The sequence below is a fragment of the Parasteatoda tepidariorum genome, chromosome 12 (assembly GCF_982258835.1).
Source record: "Parasteatoda tepidariorum strain Cologne lab strain chromosome 12, Ptep-v5.0, whole genome shotgun sequence".
In the NCBI taxonomy this organism is placed as follows: Eukaryota; Metazoa; Arthropoda; class Arachnida; order Araneae; family Theridiidae; genus Parasteatoda; species Parasteatoda tepidariorum.
Window position 1 is genome coordinate 48,022,223 of NC_141766.1, and position 15,003 is coordinate 48,037,225.

Here is a 15,003-nt window from a genome sequence, read left to right on the forward strand (position 1 = left end):
AAGTTTTTAACACCCTATTTTTTTTGTAAAAAAAATAAACTATACAATTATGAAAATCAATATTTTAAATTATTTCTCATTTAAACTACTGCATTTAAAGTTGTTAGTATTGCTACTAACTATTGTATTTAAAGTTCAAATAAGCAAGAATGAGAGACAAGTTTCTACAAATAATGAGGCAGTCTAGCATATAGTTTTCATTAATTTTTAACAGACTATTAAAAAATATATACCTTGCTTTTATTGTGCATTTAAAAAAATTCAAAATTTTAATGAATGTACCCTACTTTTTTTTAAAAATTAATAGTTAAAATTTTTATCTTAAGATCTAATTAAGATAGAATAGTATACAGATTTTAATGCAAAATTGCCAGGAAATCTGTTTTTAATCACCCTATGCCTGAGAAAAGAGATTTAGTCACTTTTAGTTATCCAAGGTATATTGAATCAATTATAGTTTTACTTGAAACACCATAAAAGGAAAACTCACAAATTTTTAACTATTAATTTAAAAATAGATTGAAAAATTGCTTGATCTTTTATTGGTACACAGAATAATAATAGTAAACTATAAAGCAGGATATTTTTGCATTATCATAAGAGTAGGAATAAAAATAACAATAAAGCCTATAGTTAAACAAAAATTTCAGCAGTGCTTTATTTTGGAGAGGGAAACAGGATAGAAAAAACTTAGAAAACAAACCAATGACTTAGATTCTATAATTGTTTTGGCATGACTGTTGTTAACAACCAAATCTTTCATGAGAACATCAGTTATATTCAATGAATACTTTAGAATTAAGATAGTTTGGTCATCTGGACACGTTCCAGCATTTTTCGAACAACAAAAACACCATGCAAATAGGTTTCGAATCACCTCACCCTTCTTGAGTACAACAACAACTACAGTGTATGCTTCCAGATAATCTTCACATTACTCTCTCACTAATATACAGATAAATAGAGAAATATCGTGAATTCATTTTTTTAATGTCAATTTATAACCATCAGGCAACAGACTATCAATACTCTTTTGAATATTACAAATATCTACACTTCGTCTACCATCATGCAAATCATTCAGAATACTCATTTCATTTTCTTGTAGATGAAAATCAAAAATCTGCAATTAAAACAAGAATTATATTGTTTTTAAGAACTAATGCATAAAATAATAAGTATGGATGCTTAAATTTTTTTAAGTATTCTAACAAAACATTACGTCTTTAAATTTTAAAATTTTTCCATCAACTACTTTGAAAAGCCCTTTGATATTTTGATATGTCAATGTGATTTAAGATTCCGTCTTCATTTAGTTTTCTTAAAATCTATTGCCCCAACAACAGTTTAGTCAAAGAACAAATAATTAAACATAATTAAAAAATTTATTACATCTTAAAAAAGCTTAAATGTATTAAAAAAATTTATTATTTAAATAAACAAAATCTTTGGTTTTTATCACTAAAAAAACTTTAGTTTGCAAGCATAAATCTCATTAACCTTCCAATCGTAGAACCTATGGGAAAAATTGTACAGATAGTTTACTGCTATTCACTTTCTTCTTTTCAATAAAATGGAGAAGCTAGTTTTTTAGTTCAGGCAAGCCTGCATCCAAAAGTTCAGAAAAAGCTTGGACAAACGTTCAGAAGGTTAATATCTTTTTCCTTTTGTGAAAAACAGACAAGTTCATATGTTTTCACAAAATATTTCATTTTATTGTGAAATAAACATTTAGTAAGAAAGAAATGAACAATACCTTACAATTTTCTTTCACTCTTTCAATTTGGGTAGATTTTGGAATAGCTATAACTTCATTCTAAAAATATTGAAAGAAACATTAATAAGCATAGTTAAAAACATAAATAAAACTTAATTTGAATTTATCAGAAGGCGTATTAGTTTAAGCAAAAAATAATCAAACAAAAATGAATTCTTAAAAACAATTAAATTAAAAATTACTTTATTCAACAAAAATTAGGGTTGCAAGTTAATCAAAAAAAAAATGAAATTTGTGAGAATTTTTTAAAATTTTGCAGGAACTTGAAAACACAAATAGATACAATATTTGCACTGAAAGATATAATGTGTTATGGATTGACTGGTGCTATGTAAGCATTAAATTCGTTGATCAATTCTTCATCCTTAAACATCGGGATATTATTATAGATGAAGAATTGTTTTCTCCATGGCAAACATCTAAATATTTATATTGACTGGGTTTTAAAAAAAATTCAGCATCCTTTAAAAAAGCTTGAAGCTGGTGCACGGGAGCATTGCAAATGCTGCAAAATGAAAGATTTTGAATAAAAAAATAAGAATAAAAAAATTTTAAAAAAAACTTTTTTTTATATATTTACATTATTAAAAAAACCTGCTTTTCAAAAAAAGGCTCATATTTTAAGCTCTTGAACTCAATGGTTTCAAAATGAAATGGGATCTCCTTTCAAAATAAATATGATAAATAAGTTTTTGCTAAAAAGTTGTTACAGAATGTTTCCTGTTATCAATCCAATCAATAAAACAGCAATCTAAGATGAAGAACAAAGAGGTAGAACGTTTTACGTTCAAGAAACACAACCCATCTTTAATGTCTAATAACTCTCATAGAGAACTTATTATCCACATCATTGATTTGTAGAAATTTAGCAATCAACAAAATACAACAGACAGTCGTGAAGATGGACATCATTCCTTCTCCTTGAACTTAATATTCCTTTGTCAACATTTTCACATGCTTTTTCAACACAAAAGCTTTAGGAATTTTATTTCCCAGTGCAATAGCCTATGTAACATATGATCAACAATTAATTTCAGTAATCTTTCTGGTAAAGAGAGACTAATACAGTAGAGAACCAATTATCCGGGATGCTCGGGACCATCGCTATCCCGGATGTCTGAATTTCCCGGTTTTCTGGATCGACCAAAAAGTGTTGTTAATCGATGTTTTATCGAACCCGAATTACAAGGAAAAAGCGTAATGCATAAAGTAAAAGAAAAAAGAAAGGTACTCCTAACTTTAAAAAGAAATGGTATAAAAATAACATTTAAAAGAATAAAAAAATTTGCAAGTTTAGACAAGAAAAACATGTTTAAAAAATACAAAACTCTCATATTTATTTTTTAAAAATAATTACAATTTCTAAATTAACTAATATAAACAAAACCAATGGTTAAATAACGCAATATATTTCATACCTAATTATACGGGGGAAACGATAAAATAAAAGGAAAACTTATTAATCTAAATAAAAACACTTGAAAATTATCAAATCGAAACAATAGTTAAAAAAGGCACTAGCATAAATATTAAAACCCGGAACAAGGCAAGATCAACGGAATTTTAAAAAAAAAAAAACCTAATGATAAAATTTATGAATAAAAAGAATTCATTTATTGAGTGCGAAATTTATCGTGAAAAGAAAAAAATATCAAACGTAGTGGAATCAGAAAAACAAAACTGCAATCTGCATCATAAAATAATCCTATGTTTAAATTAATAAACAATTCTCCTTTTATATATTTTTTTTTGTTGATAAAAACACGATATTTAATTACAGCAGATGTGATTCCACACCAAGAAAAACTTGCAATTGATACAGCACTTCCAAAGAATGAGAATTTATTCAGAAGAAACATATTTTATTTTTATTAATCGATGTCAAATAGATAAATATATTTTTTTCTTTCATCTTCTGTTCACTGATATGCATGCAATGCATTTCCCCCACCCCGCTCGTAAATCAAACGGAAAACGAAATCAGTATGCCACACCCTTGAGCTTGATTGACGGCCTAAAGGAGAAAATAAAACATTCCTACCTTCAAGGTCACGGAGGAAATGACGTTTCTCTGGGTAAGCGGGGAAAAAATTCTCCCCTTCCTTACATTTTCCTCTACTCAACTTCAAGGATGAGTACAATTTCCGCTTTTTTTAATAATCGTTCTAGTTTAAAATGGCGGGAAAACCAATCAAAATTTTTCCCGGTTATCTGGATACCGGATAAATGGTTCTCTACTGTACTTCCTTTCTTTTATACTTTTGTATTTCTACGGTCTTTCAGACAAACAGGGTCACCTCCCTTTATCACTGCTCTTATCTTTGATCTATTTTCTACTAATTTTGCTTGACATAATCAATTCCAAGGCTTGGAAAAGAAAAAATTATCATTAAAATATAAGCAATGAATTAAAAACTGCTCTTTGAGCAAATTGCAGCATTTAAAAAATATGTGCAAATTTTAGAAAAAAATTACAGAAATTAGAGGAGAAATTTGCATAATGAAAAACTTGCAACCCTAATCATGAATTAATCTTAAAAAAAGAGTTATTATATGTATTGAAACCAAGAAATATTGAAACAGCAAGTAATATAATTTTACATTAGCAAGAGTATTCTGCAAAATAGAAACAACCAAATGATTCTGAACTGCAACCTTGTAAAATACCATTTGGCAGACTCAATAGTAAAGAGTTTAATTCTGACCGAATCTTTTCTTCTCTTTTTTTACCAGACCTTTACTTCAATGGTCTGACAAGGTCTATTACCTTATTTGATAAAAAACTAATGACATGGTCTTTGCTACTAGCTATTGCCTTCAGACAAGATTTTTGCTACTATTAAATACAACTCTACATTCTAAATTTTTCTCCATTAAACACATTCTCCGCAAACGCACATCTCCAAAAGATATTTGTCAATTTATTTTACTATAAATATATTTCTATATTTAAACTTCTTTTGTCAAAAAAAAAGACAAATGTTATGATTCCAAGTTTCAGTATTAGATGTAGATTCAGTATTACTTTTGAGATGAAAATACATGGATAAGTTTTGAGTGTTTATTTAAACTCAAAAAGCAATAAGGCATAAAGTTAAACACAACATATTAAAAAAAAATAACAAACCTGAATGGACCATCTTATTAAAATTTGAGCTGGAGTTCGTCCGCACCTTCTAGCTACTTGAAGTACAGCTTTTTCACCTAAAAGTTTTCCCTTTCCTAGAGGACAATATCCCTAAATAGAAAAAAAGCTTTCAGGAATTATAATATACATAACATACTATTTAAAGCTGAACAAGCTTGAAATGTCAGTATTTTCTGCTTTGTGTGAAACCTTTTTCGGTAGTATTAGGTATTGGTAGATTCGGTCGATTTAGGTTTTAATATTTAATTTCAAAACATGTCCAGCAGTAACAGGAAGTCTTTATGATAAATAATGACCGATTAGAGAAAAATTGCAGACTTGTCTATCATAAAACATTTAATTTTAATTTGTGTATTTGTTATAAATTTTAATTGTTGATTCTCCTTTAATGTTTATTGTTTCTTTTTCTTCCCTGTAACATGTAATATTGAAAATTGACTATTAACAAGTGTGGAGTGTTATCACACTAAACAATTGCATCAAAAGCTACTGGTTAAAAAAATTATTTGTCTCTTGGTTTAGTATATTTGATTTGAAATTATAAATTTAGCCTACCACAACATAAATGTGCATGTAAAAGTTCACTTTGTTCCAGTTATCTTCTGATGGGGCCTTTAAAGTACATTTAATAATAACCATAATTTGCAAACTTTAGCAAAGAATTTCCTACCACTTTAAAAAATGTTTTGCATAAAGTGAAGCAGTTGGCCTTCCTGCATATTTCTTGAAAGCAAAAAATTATACTTTAATTTTATTTCAAAATTCTTGTTCCTTTTAGTCAAAATTATATAGTTGTGATGTGTGGTTTAATTTGATACAGTAGCTTTCTATTTACACATTAATTAAGATAAATAAATAAATAAATTAAATAGCGGCAATAGTAACACCAAATCTCCACATGATTCTGATCTTTCTGGTTCTGAAGCTGCCAGAGACTTGACATTTATACAAAGCCAAAGAACATAATAAATTTTTAAGAGCATGTATATCATACAGTTTTTTCCTCGATTATAACTTTTTCTTAACATACAAGATATCCAAAAATTAAATGTTATGCTCTACTGTTTTGTTTTAAGAATTATCTATTTCTTATTGTTTCTCTTTTGCTTTTTTTTTTCATAGCTGTTAGTAAATCTTTTCTTCTTCATTATTTTTCCATAAGCAGTTAATTTTGATTTACCTTTAAGGTTCCTAGTATTTATTTCAATTAACAATTTCCGTTCTCTATTTTTTCTTTAATAAATTTCAGTTTTTTTCAAATTCCAGTTTTATTACAGCAAAATATTAGCATGAAACACTGAGAATTTTAGTGTTAAATAATAAAAAGAAATGGTAATAATGTAAAAAATGTTTATATTTTTCTTTTGTGCTATTCTTTTTCCTCCAGCAATTTTGACTTTTTAATTTTATTTATCTTTAATAATTTCTACAACTAACTATTACAGTTTTTTCTCCTATTATCTATTTTTTAACAAGAGTCAAGTGAGATAATTTATTAAGAAGCAGCATTTTTTAAAAATCAAGGTCTTTAGTACTCAAGTATTTGCACATTCTCATTCTATGTATTCTAGATAGTAAAAGTTTGATTATAAATAAAAATTAAGCTTTCATTCTAAGTATTGTTTGCTTAAAAAAGTTTGTGAAATCTTATATTTTTTTGTGTTCCAAAATATTTTTCCGCTCATAGTCTTCATTAGTTTTATTCTTAATGCAATATTATGTGCAGTCATAAAATCGAAAAAACTAGTTAGTTTTAATGAAATAAAAAATATATTTTAACCAGTTCAATAAAGTAAATAAATAAATTAGTTTTAAGTTTATTTAAGACAGGAAGAAATTAAAAACTTTCAACGATAAAAGAAGTTTTTTTAATCAAAAATAAATTTTTAAAAAATAATGAACTATTTTGTTAATAAATATTGAACTAAAAATTAAAACTATAAAATCACCTCAACTTGTATTTTATTTTCCACACAAAACTCCTTTAATTCTGATGGATTTTGAAATGGATTGAATTCCACCTGATTTACTTGTGGTGCAATGCTTGCTGTATCCAATAAAGATTCCAGATCTTCAATACCATAGTTGCTAACTCCAATACAGCGACTAAGACCTAAATAAAATAGAAGAGAATATCAGTATTACAATTAAGTAGTATTATACAGTTTTGTAATTTATCAATGTTGACACTTTGATTTTATTAAATTCAGAAGGTTTTTTGCATAAGCTAAACCCTTAAAAATTAAATAGTTTATATTTTTAAATGTTTTAAGTAATTTCTGCAGAGTATGGTGCACTGGGAACTAAATGCGATGGTAAAAAAAGTTAATCCCTAAAAGATTTGGTTTATTGTGGTCTTAGAGATACAAAGACTGAGTTAATTTTAATACATTTTTTCAATTATACTTACAAGATTTTGGTAATTTAAGACATTAAGCAAAAAAATTACATAATATAGATCTAAGAATAAGATCTTTTTTTTTTGTTGTTCATTAGTAATGTTTTTAAGAAATAATAAATATATTTTACATAATTTGGTGTTTGAAAATAATAATGGTGAAAAACATTCATTGCCATTTAAAATGGGGACCTTTTTACTATAAGGTGACAGTTAATTTTCAAATTTCTAAAAATGTCTAACCCTCATGCAATAGCAGGGTTGCCACTCAAAACTGTAAAGAATTTTCCTGTATATTAGGAGTAATACACAACCACGGTGTTAATGTGTTGTTTTCAAGATAACAATACCCCTTTAGTTCTAATCACTGGAAAAAACAAGGGACAGTAACAATTCATAATTCAACACTATTCAAAATAAAAATATTACGGTAACAGAATATTGTTTGCTCATATTAACATACCAAAAAAATTAATGCATTATCATGTCTAGAATGTCCAGTTCTGAAAATGCACAACATAGATTAAGAAAATAAAACTACTTACCACTAGACTACTAAAAAATTAAAACTCCGGTGAAACAAACTAAAGAGCAATAATCTTGTTATCATAATAAAAATTTAATTTAAAAAATTAGTTTCAAAACAAAACTAACAATTTTTTCTCAATTGATATATTTAAAAATCAATTTTAGCAACTTCTACAGCTACTTCTTTTTCAATCATTAGTTACATTTTTTCTTCTGCAACTGTTTAATTTGCAATTCCACTTTTTGTTTGCAAAACTCATTTTCCTTCTCTTTTTCCTGGATATTTTTCTTCTTTTATGAAGCATTGTGATATCTCCCACATGCAATTTTACAAATTGAAACAAATGTTTTGATATAGGAACCTTTGAAACTCTTTCATAATATTTTACAGCATCAATGAAAATTTTAAGACCAACTAAGGAATCTTCTTTGACATTTTCAACAAGCATGTCCTTACGAATACTAAACATAATTTCTGCAGCAACATTGCCATGGTGTAATATAAGAATTATTTGCACAACTTTCCACATATCTAAAAATTCTCCAGACTATAAAACAAAAAAATAAAAATCATCCAAACAAATATCATGAAATGAATTAAACTGTTTCTTGTATTTGCTCTTCAGTTTTTCTAAGTATCTTTTAAACAAATTTTGAACGTTCTGGACGTAAAGCTGAAATTTTTCCTTTTGAAAAAAGCAATTCAAGCAAATTATCCATTTTCTGCTCTCTGGTCACATAATACTGCATTGTTTTTTAACATATGGATTCAATCAGGATGGAACTTTCAAAACTGCAAAATTCTTTGACATGAGCTCAAGTATTTTTTTATATTGTAATATCTGAAATATTGTACTCTTAACAAACACAAAACACTCTGCTAAAAAGTTTCTCTTTAGGTTCAGTTGCTCCACTAGCATTTAAGAAGCTTAATGTTACTATGCTAATAACTGTATTCAGTCCTAGATTCTGTATAACAGTCCTAGATTATTAAGATCATCAAGGTCTATCAAAAATAAGCAAGTCAATGAAACAAAATTATCTACCTGTTTTGCTTTTCATGTCATGGTCTAAATTCAAGAGTAGCTTTGTAAAAATGTTTTTGGTCAGACAAGAGTTTTTTTTTTTAAACGTGCATATGAAACTGGGTATTTCTTTACATTTCTGAGATATCTGAGCACTTTACTTTTGCTTATGACAACCCTCTCAATCTTATCCTCAATTGTTGCATTAGTGGAGAAGATCACAGTTAATAATTCTTTATTTTTCTTTGATTCTTGGACTTTCTCATATATTTTTATTTATTTATTTATTTTTGGAAAAGTGCCACTTGGCATAAATCTAAAATAATAAACTAGTCTTGTTGCTCTTTTCATCTTTTTAGTGTGAAACCATTCCAGTATAGCTTGGTCGATTTCATGAAAATTATAAATTTTCTTTTTTTGTCTAACTTTTCATTATTTTGCCATTGTTCGATTATTGTATTAGCATTTTTCTTGATGTTTGATACCTGAGTTTGAAAAACATCTTCTCTTTTGCTATTCCCACTAAAAAGATGAATAGATTCAGAAAAGCTGGTTACATCCCTAAGAAGCAGGTTTTAACTGGGAATAACACCCTGGAAAAGTGAAGTATGATAACCAACTGCATTGCACCTACATCCCCAACCTAAACTCCAGTGCTGACCAAACTCTTTTGATGCTCATGGAGATTGATAACATTCCAAAGATCTTTTTTTAAAGAATGTTGTCTACCACAAAAGATTTCCCTTCAGTTGCACTTCAGCAAAACATAACCTACAAGTTACGATCATCAAAGGTAATTAGTGCTGCTGGGATAACAATCAATTTCCATATTTGTAAGTAATTGTAGATTTGATCATTAATGCGGACGCAATATCTAAGAATAATTTAAAAATTACTCTTACTTAATTTATTTGAATTTTTTTATAAATATATTTTTAAAACCATACCACTATTTATTGTATTATATGGGGAAACTGTTTGATTAAGTGTGACTCTTTAACATTACATGGCTAGGGAAATGTTCTGTTCCCGAAGGTTTTATTCTAATAAGAGGGTATTCATTTATTTGTTACTCAATTAAACGGGGCCGACATTATAGCAAGGGGAAAAAATTTCTTATACCGCTAATAAATTAGAAGGTCTGAAATTTTTAACATAGTTTTGCTTCCCAAACTATTAAAATTTTTAACTTATTATTTATTATCCATTCCAGATATATTTTGATAAGAATTAAGAAGGTCAATGTTATTGAAAACTTCCAAAGACTCTTAAAATAAATAATAAGAAAAATAAACACTCTTAGAGAAAGTGACCTTCATCATAAAGAAGTTCCAATTCCCTCCAGGTTTCTTCCAGAGTTTGTTTCTTATTAGGACAAGATGAGACACACAATGGCCAATGCATCATATATAAATCTAAAAATATGAAGATAAATTGTACACTGACATTTTAAAATATGAAGTAAATACACTAATTTCATAAACTGCAAAAATTATATAATTATCACTTTTATACATATAAAAGAGATTGAAATAAATAAAAAAAATAATTGAAACTTTTGAGCTGTAAGAGCAAATGCAAACTAACAAAATGAAATAATTTAACAGGATTAACATTCTCATAACTAAATATAATTTAAATATTGAAACTTAAATAAAAGTAAAAATATATAAAATTTAAGTATAATATATTATAAAGATAATATGAATATGGGACATTGAGATACTCTTCAACAAATGTTAATACATAAATGTTATTAAGTAAAATAAAATATGAAGCTTTACATTATTTCATTTAGTACTTTAATTAATGACGAATTTCTATAGGGAGCATTTTTTTACAAATTTAGCAATCTCATGCATCCTCAGCAATCACATTCTCAGATCCAACATATAAGTTCTTAGTATATACTGCAAATCAACAGAACTTAAAAACCTTATAAATAAGAGAGAAGAAATGTTCAAAATCTTGGAGGGCCGCAATGTCAGGCAGATACATAAAAGGGGGGGGGGAATGATTGAAAGGTTAAGAACTATTAAACTATACCATTAAACAAAACAAACAAAAATCAGTCCATACTATTTTAGTTTTAAATTACAATATAGTTCTATATCAAAAAAGAAATTATCTGCATTATTTAAAAGTTGATAATTAAATAAACGAAAAATGAAAAGTTTCACTCAATCATTAAAGTTAATTTGAATTTAAGTTACTGCCTCAGTATTTTATAACCTTCACTCATGAAAAATTTTAAAAAATAAATATAATAAATTATAAATGCTATAAATTTTGAATATAACCAAATTAGGGTGATATGATAAAGATATAAGTTTTGAAACATTTTTGTTTAAAAAGTTGATCGATAGAAGATAATATGAAATTCATTTTCATATTACTTTTTTTACATCTAAGCCATGATAAAAAATCTGAATTTTAACGAACATGACTTATGAAAGCTTTAAAAAGAATACTCAACACAACATTTATAAGAGAGAACAGTTTCAATGAAGAATTCAGTTTACCTAAATAATCAACTCCAAGTCGTTTTAGCGATCCATAAAATGCTTTTCGTGTTGTGGATGCTCCGTAATCAGTACACCATAATTTTGTTGTTAGAAATATATCTTCACGTGGAACACCACTCAACTGAAACAAATTTCATCACTTTATTAAGCAGACTAAATTAAGCTAAATTAGAAAAGGTTATGGAACAGTAATATGTCAATTCTATTCAAGGATTAAAGATATTGTGGCCTTTTCCAGTAGATGTTGGAACAGTCACTAACTATGGTGAACTAACTCAACAAGTACAATGATACCGTGTGGTAGAGGAATATCTCAAACCAGGGTTGGCAAGGTTTAGGACAGAATGGATTAATCTACTGTTTAAACCGTCCTGTCCAAAACTGTCTTAAACTGTCCAAAACCCTTTTACTCAAATTATGTCACAATTTTATCTGAACAATATTTAAAAGATAGAATAAACATAGAACTAATAACATATTGATAATTAAATCTACTAGAGAATATTGTTTTTAGAAGTATAATGTTTTATTAATATTGTTTGATTCTTCAATTTAAACATTAAACAAAGGAAGATTAATCAGTAATCAAGTTCAATTGGTCCTCTTAACATTCAACAGCACATTATAAGAGCACAATACATACAATATTCGATAGCACACTAATTTAGCTGCTGTATTCACACCAAGACGGTTTTTAAGTTCTGAGTGAATTACTACAAAATTTGAAAACATCCTTTCAATTGAGGCTGAGCTTGCTGGACATGAGAGTAGAAGAATGATGAATTTAAAAATGTCTTTGGAATATTCCCCTAATGATATTGATTTTTCAATAGTCGTAATGATATTGATTTTTCAAAAATGGTGTTGCTTCAGCTTCATAGGCAATCAAAAGAGAAATGCATTCCGGAAATTTGTCAGTTAAATATGACCGAGCACTTTCTTTTTGCACACCAGACAAGCCTTCTCCTTTATATTTAGGGTTTAATAAATAAGCCAAGTAATAAAATACTTGCACTGCTTGAGTAATTTTTAATACTTGCAATTCTTTTAGCATAGCGGTGATACATCACCAGTGTCAGTAACTGTAACTGATGTTATGCCCTTCAAAACTGTTAATACATTTACAGTTATTTTTGTATTTCCAATTTAAACTAATATACTTATATTAAAAAAAATAAAAAATTTTAAATAAATGTCGTTTTAATTTAATGCAGAAATTATAATGTTTTTTTTTTAAAAAATATTGTTAAAAATAAAAGGTAAATTTTTAAACATATTTAGTATTTTTTTAAAAAATTTACTATTATTTTTAATATTGCATTATTCATCCTTATGCAAAAACATAATTTATCAGTATTAAAAGCATATTTATAATTAAAGGATAAGGTATTCCCTTTTGTTGTTTAATGAATTGTGGAGCTCCAAAAATTATAAACCTCTTCCTATTATACTACATTATTTTCCTTTTTTAAGTTAATGTAAATTGTATAAAAAATATCAAATATTTATTGATACATGTAATTATTTTGTGTACAATGGTAACACATATGGAATTTTTACCTTTTACCAAAGTTCAAAGTTTTGGACACTTTAAGACAGTTTAGGACAGTTTTAGTCAGTTTTTAAGACAGTAAAACCCATGTGTCTTGTCCAAAACCAGTTTAGGACATCCAAAACCCCAACCCTGTCTCAAACCATGATCTTCATTGCTTATCTTTGAACAATTATTTAATTAACTACGAAACTTTTCAAACTCTCCCAAGAAAGATGCAATTTTCTAAGAATAATACTAAACATATTTCTTGCCAGCATGAAAGGAAAAGGTTTTCAAGAACTTTCATAAGTAAAAAAAAAATCCAGTCATACTGCTATACTCCTTGTAATTAAAGTAGGTGCCTTAAGGTTGCTTGTTGCCCGAGCAACAAGACTTTAGGAAGGAATGCCACTCTTTTCACAGGGCAGTTAAGAGTATTGTAAGAACATATTTAATTGAAGACAAAGTTCAGTAAAGCAAAATCTATTTATTATAAATTATTTTTATTAAACAAATGCCAACCGTTGACTATTACATCATTAGGCCTTTTATTATAAATTAAAATCAAAAAAAAAAACATTGCGAGTTTGTGATCAAAAACATAACATAACAGAACTCAACGAAAGAACCAACAAGAAATCCAGTTTTGTGTTGCCAAAATTTATCACATCCTAGTGACAAGATGTCACAATGTTTGCGTACTTGCCGTTATCTGGCAATGTCAACATTCATCCCTCATGATGTGATATCTGTCTTAAAAATATTTATTACTATGCTTTTGAAGTTTATTACAGACTTAAGCTTTTGCTAACACACCTGCTAAATTCAATTTACTTGAGACATAACTCACACCGTATCTATGGTAATCGAGGCGTATCTATGGAAAGAAGCGCCTATGGCAAATCTCGCACTTGCGCCCTTCCTAAAATATTTATAACCTCTTAAATAAAAGCATTGTTTGATGTATTTAAGCCTTTTGGCAATATTGCAAAAAGAGCCGTGGTGGCTCAGGGAATAGAGCATTCGCCTTCCAACGAGGTGAGCCGGGTTCGATTCCCTGCAATGATTGCTCGACACAATTTCCGTATCCGGCTTGCACCTACCACAATGCTGACGTAAAATATCCTCCTTGACGGATCATTGGTTACCCTTGCCGACAGACTAAGCGCGGGAAGCTTTCGTGATCCTCCTCTCCATGTAACGCAAATGCGGGTTAGTTCAATCAAAAAATTCCTCCGCGAAGGCAAATTTCTCCAAAATGCTCGATACAGGAGTTCCCTTGTCTTCTGAATTGGGTTCAAAATTACAAGGCTGCGAAGTTGAACATTAGGAGTTGCAAATTCAAACAATTCGATCGGCTGTTCAACAACAGTTATAAAATTTTCCAAAAAGATTGCATTGCATTTTTTTAATAGATTAATAAATAAATAAAAATTAACTATAACAATAAAATTATCTCCTTTTAATTGTAATGCATTCACGTGTGTTCGAAATTAGCATTAGTTAGGAATAAAAAAAGTCTCCTTTATCATATTTAAAGAAGATTCTCTTGCGTTTCTTCAACTATCAATAAAAATTCTAACAATTTGTTTAATTAAGCAACAAATATAATTAGGTAACAAAAATACTCACACGCAACAAATGTCTCAGGGTTAAAGATGAACTGTAACATAATTACCTATTATTACCCATTATTTCCAAAATTTAATTTGAATGAAATTGATTGTTTCTAAACATCCTAATCATTGCTTGGCTAATACCAAAACAATAAAATCATCGTGATATAATAAATTCATTAAAGATCACAGTGTAAATAATTTCGATTTGCTATGACAATTACAAATAAAATAGCTACAATCAAATTTTATAATTTGGTTTGTTTTTTACTTACAAAAAAACCGATGCTCTTAATATAATTAAGTTGTACAAACATTATATAATAACCGATAATAAGAAAAAATATAAATATAATTAAATACAGAACTCTAGACAAAATAGCGACAATAATACATTCTTTAATGAGAAATAAATTAGAGGAAGTTGTCGTCTTAGTTTAAGAATATCTAGA

General features: G+C 27.8%; 1 protein-coding gene across 2 annotated transcripts in view; it reads right to left on the bottom strand.

The window, feature by feature from the left end:
- Positions 1–250: 250 nt before the first annotated feature.
- Positions 251–15,003, bottom strand: part of LOC107448598 (putative oxidoreductase ZK1290.5) — a 29,271-nt gene continuing 14,518 nt past the window's right edge. The window contains exons 4-9 of one of the 2 annotated variants that reach the window (XM_016063859.4): positions 11,399–11,522; positions 10,190–10,291; positions 6,875–7,038; positions 4,905–5,015; positions 1,757–1,816; positions 251–1,123 (exon numbers count right to left, since the gene is read on the bottom strand). In XM_016063859.4, the coding sequence (XP_015919345.1) occupies positions 980–1,123; positions 1,757–1,816; positions 4,905–5,015; positions 6,875–7,038; positions 10,190–10,291; positions 11,399–11,522 (705 nt within the window). In that variant the 3' untranslated portion in view covers positions 251–979. The remainder of the gene's footprint in view (positions 1,124–1,756; positions 1,817–4,904; positions 5,016–6,874; positions 7,039–10,189; positions 10,292–11,398; positions 11,523–15,003) is intronic. The other variant, XM_016063862.3, reaches the window with a different exon arrangement.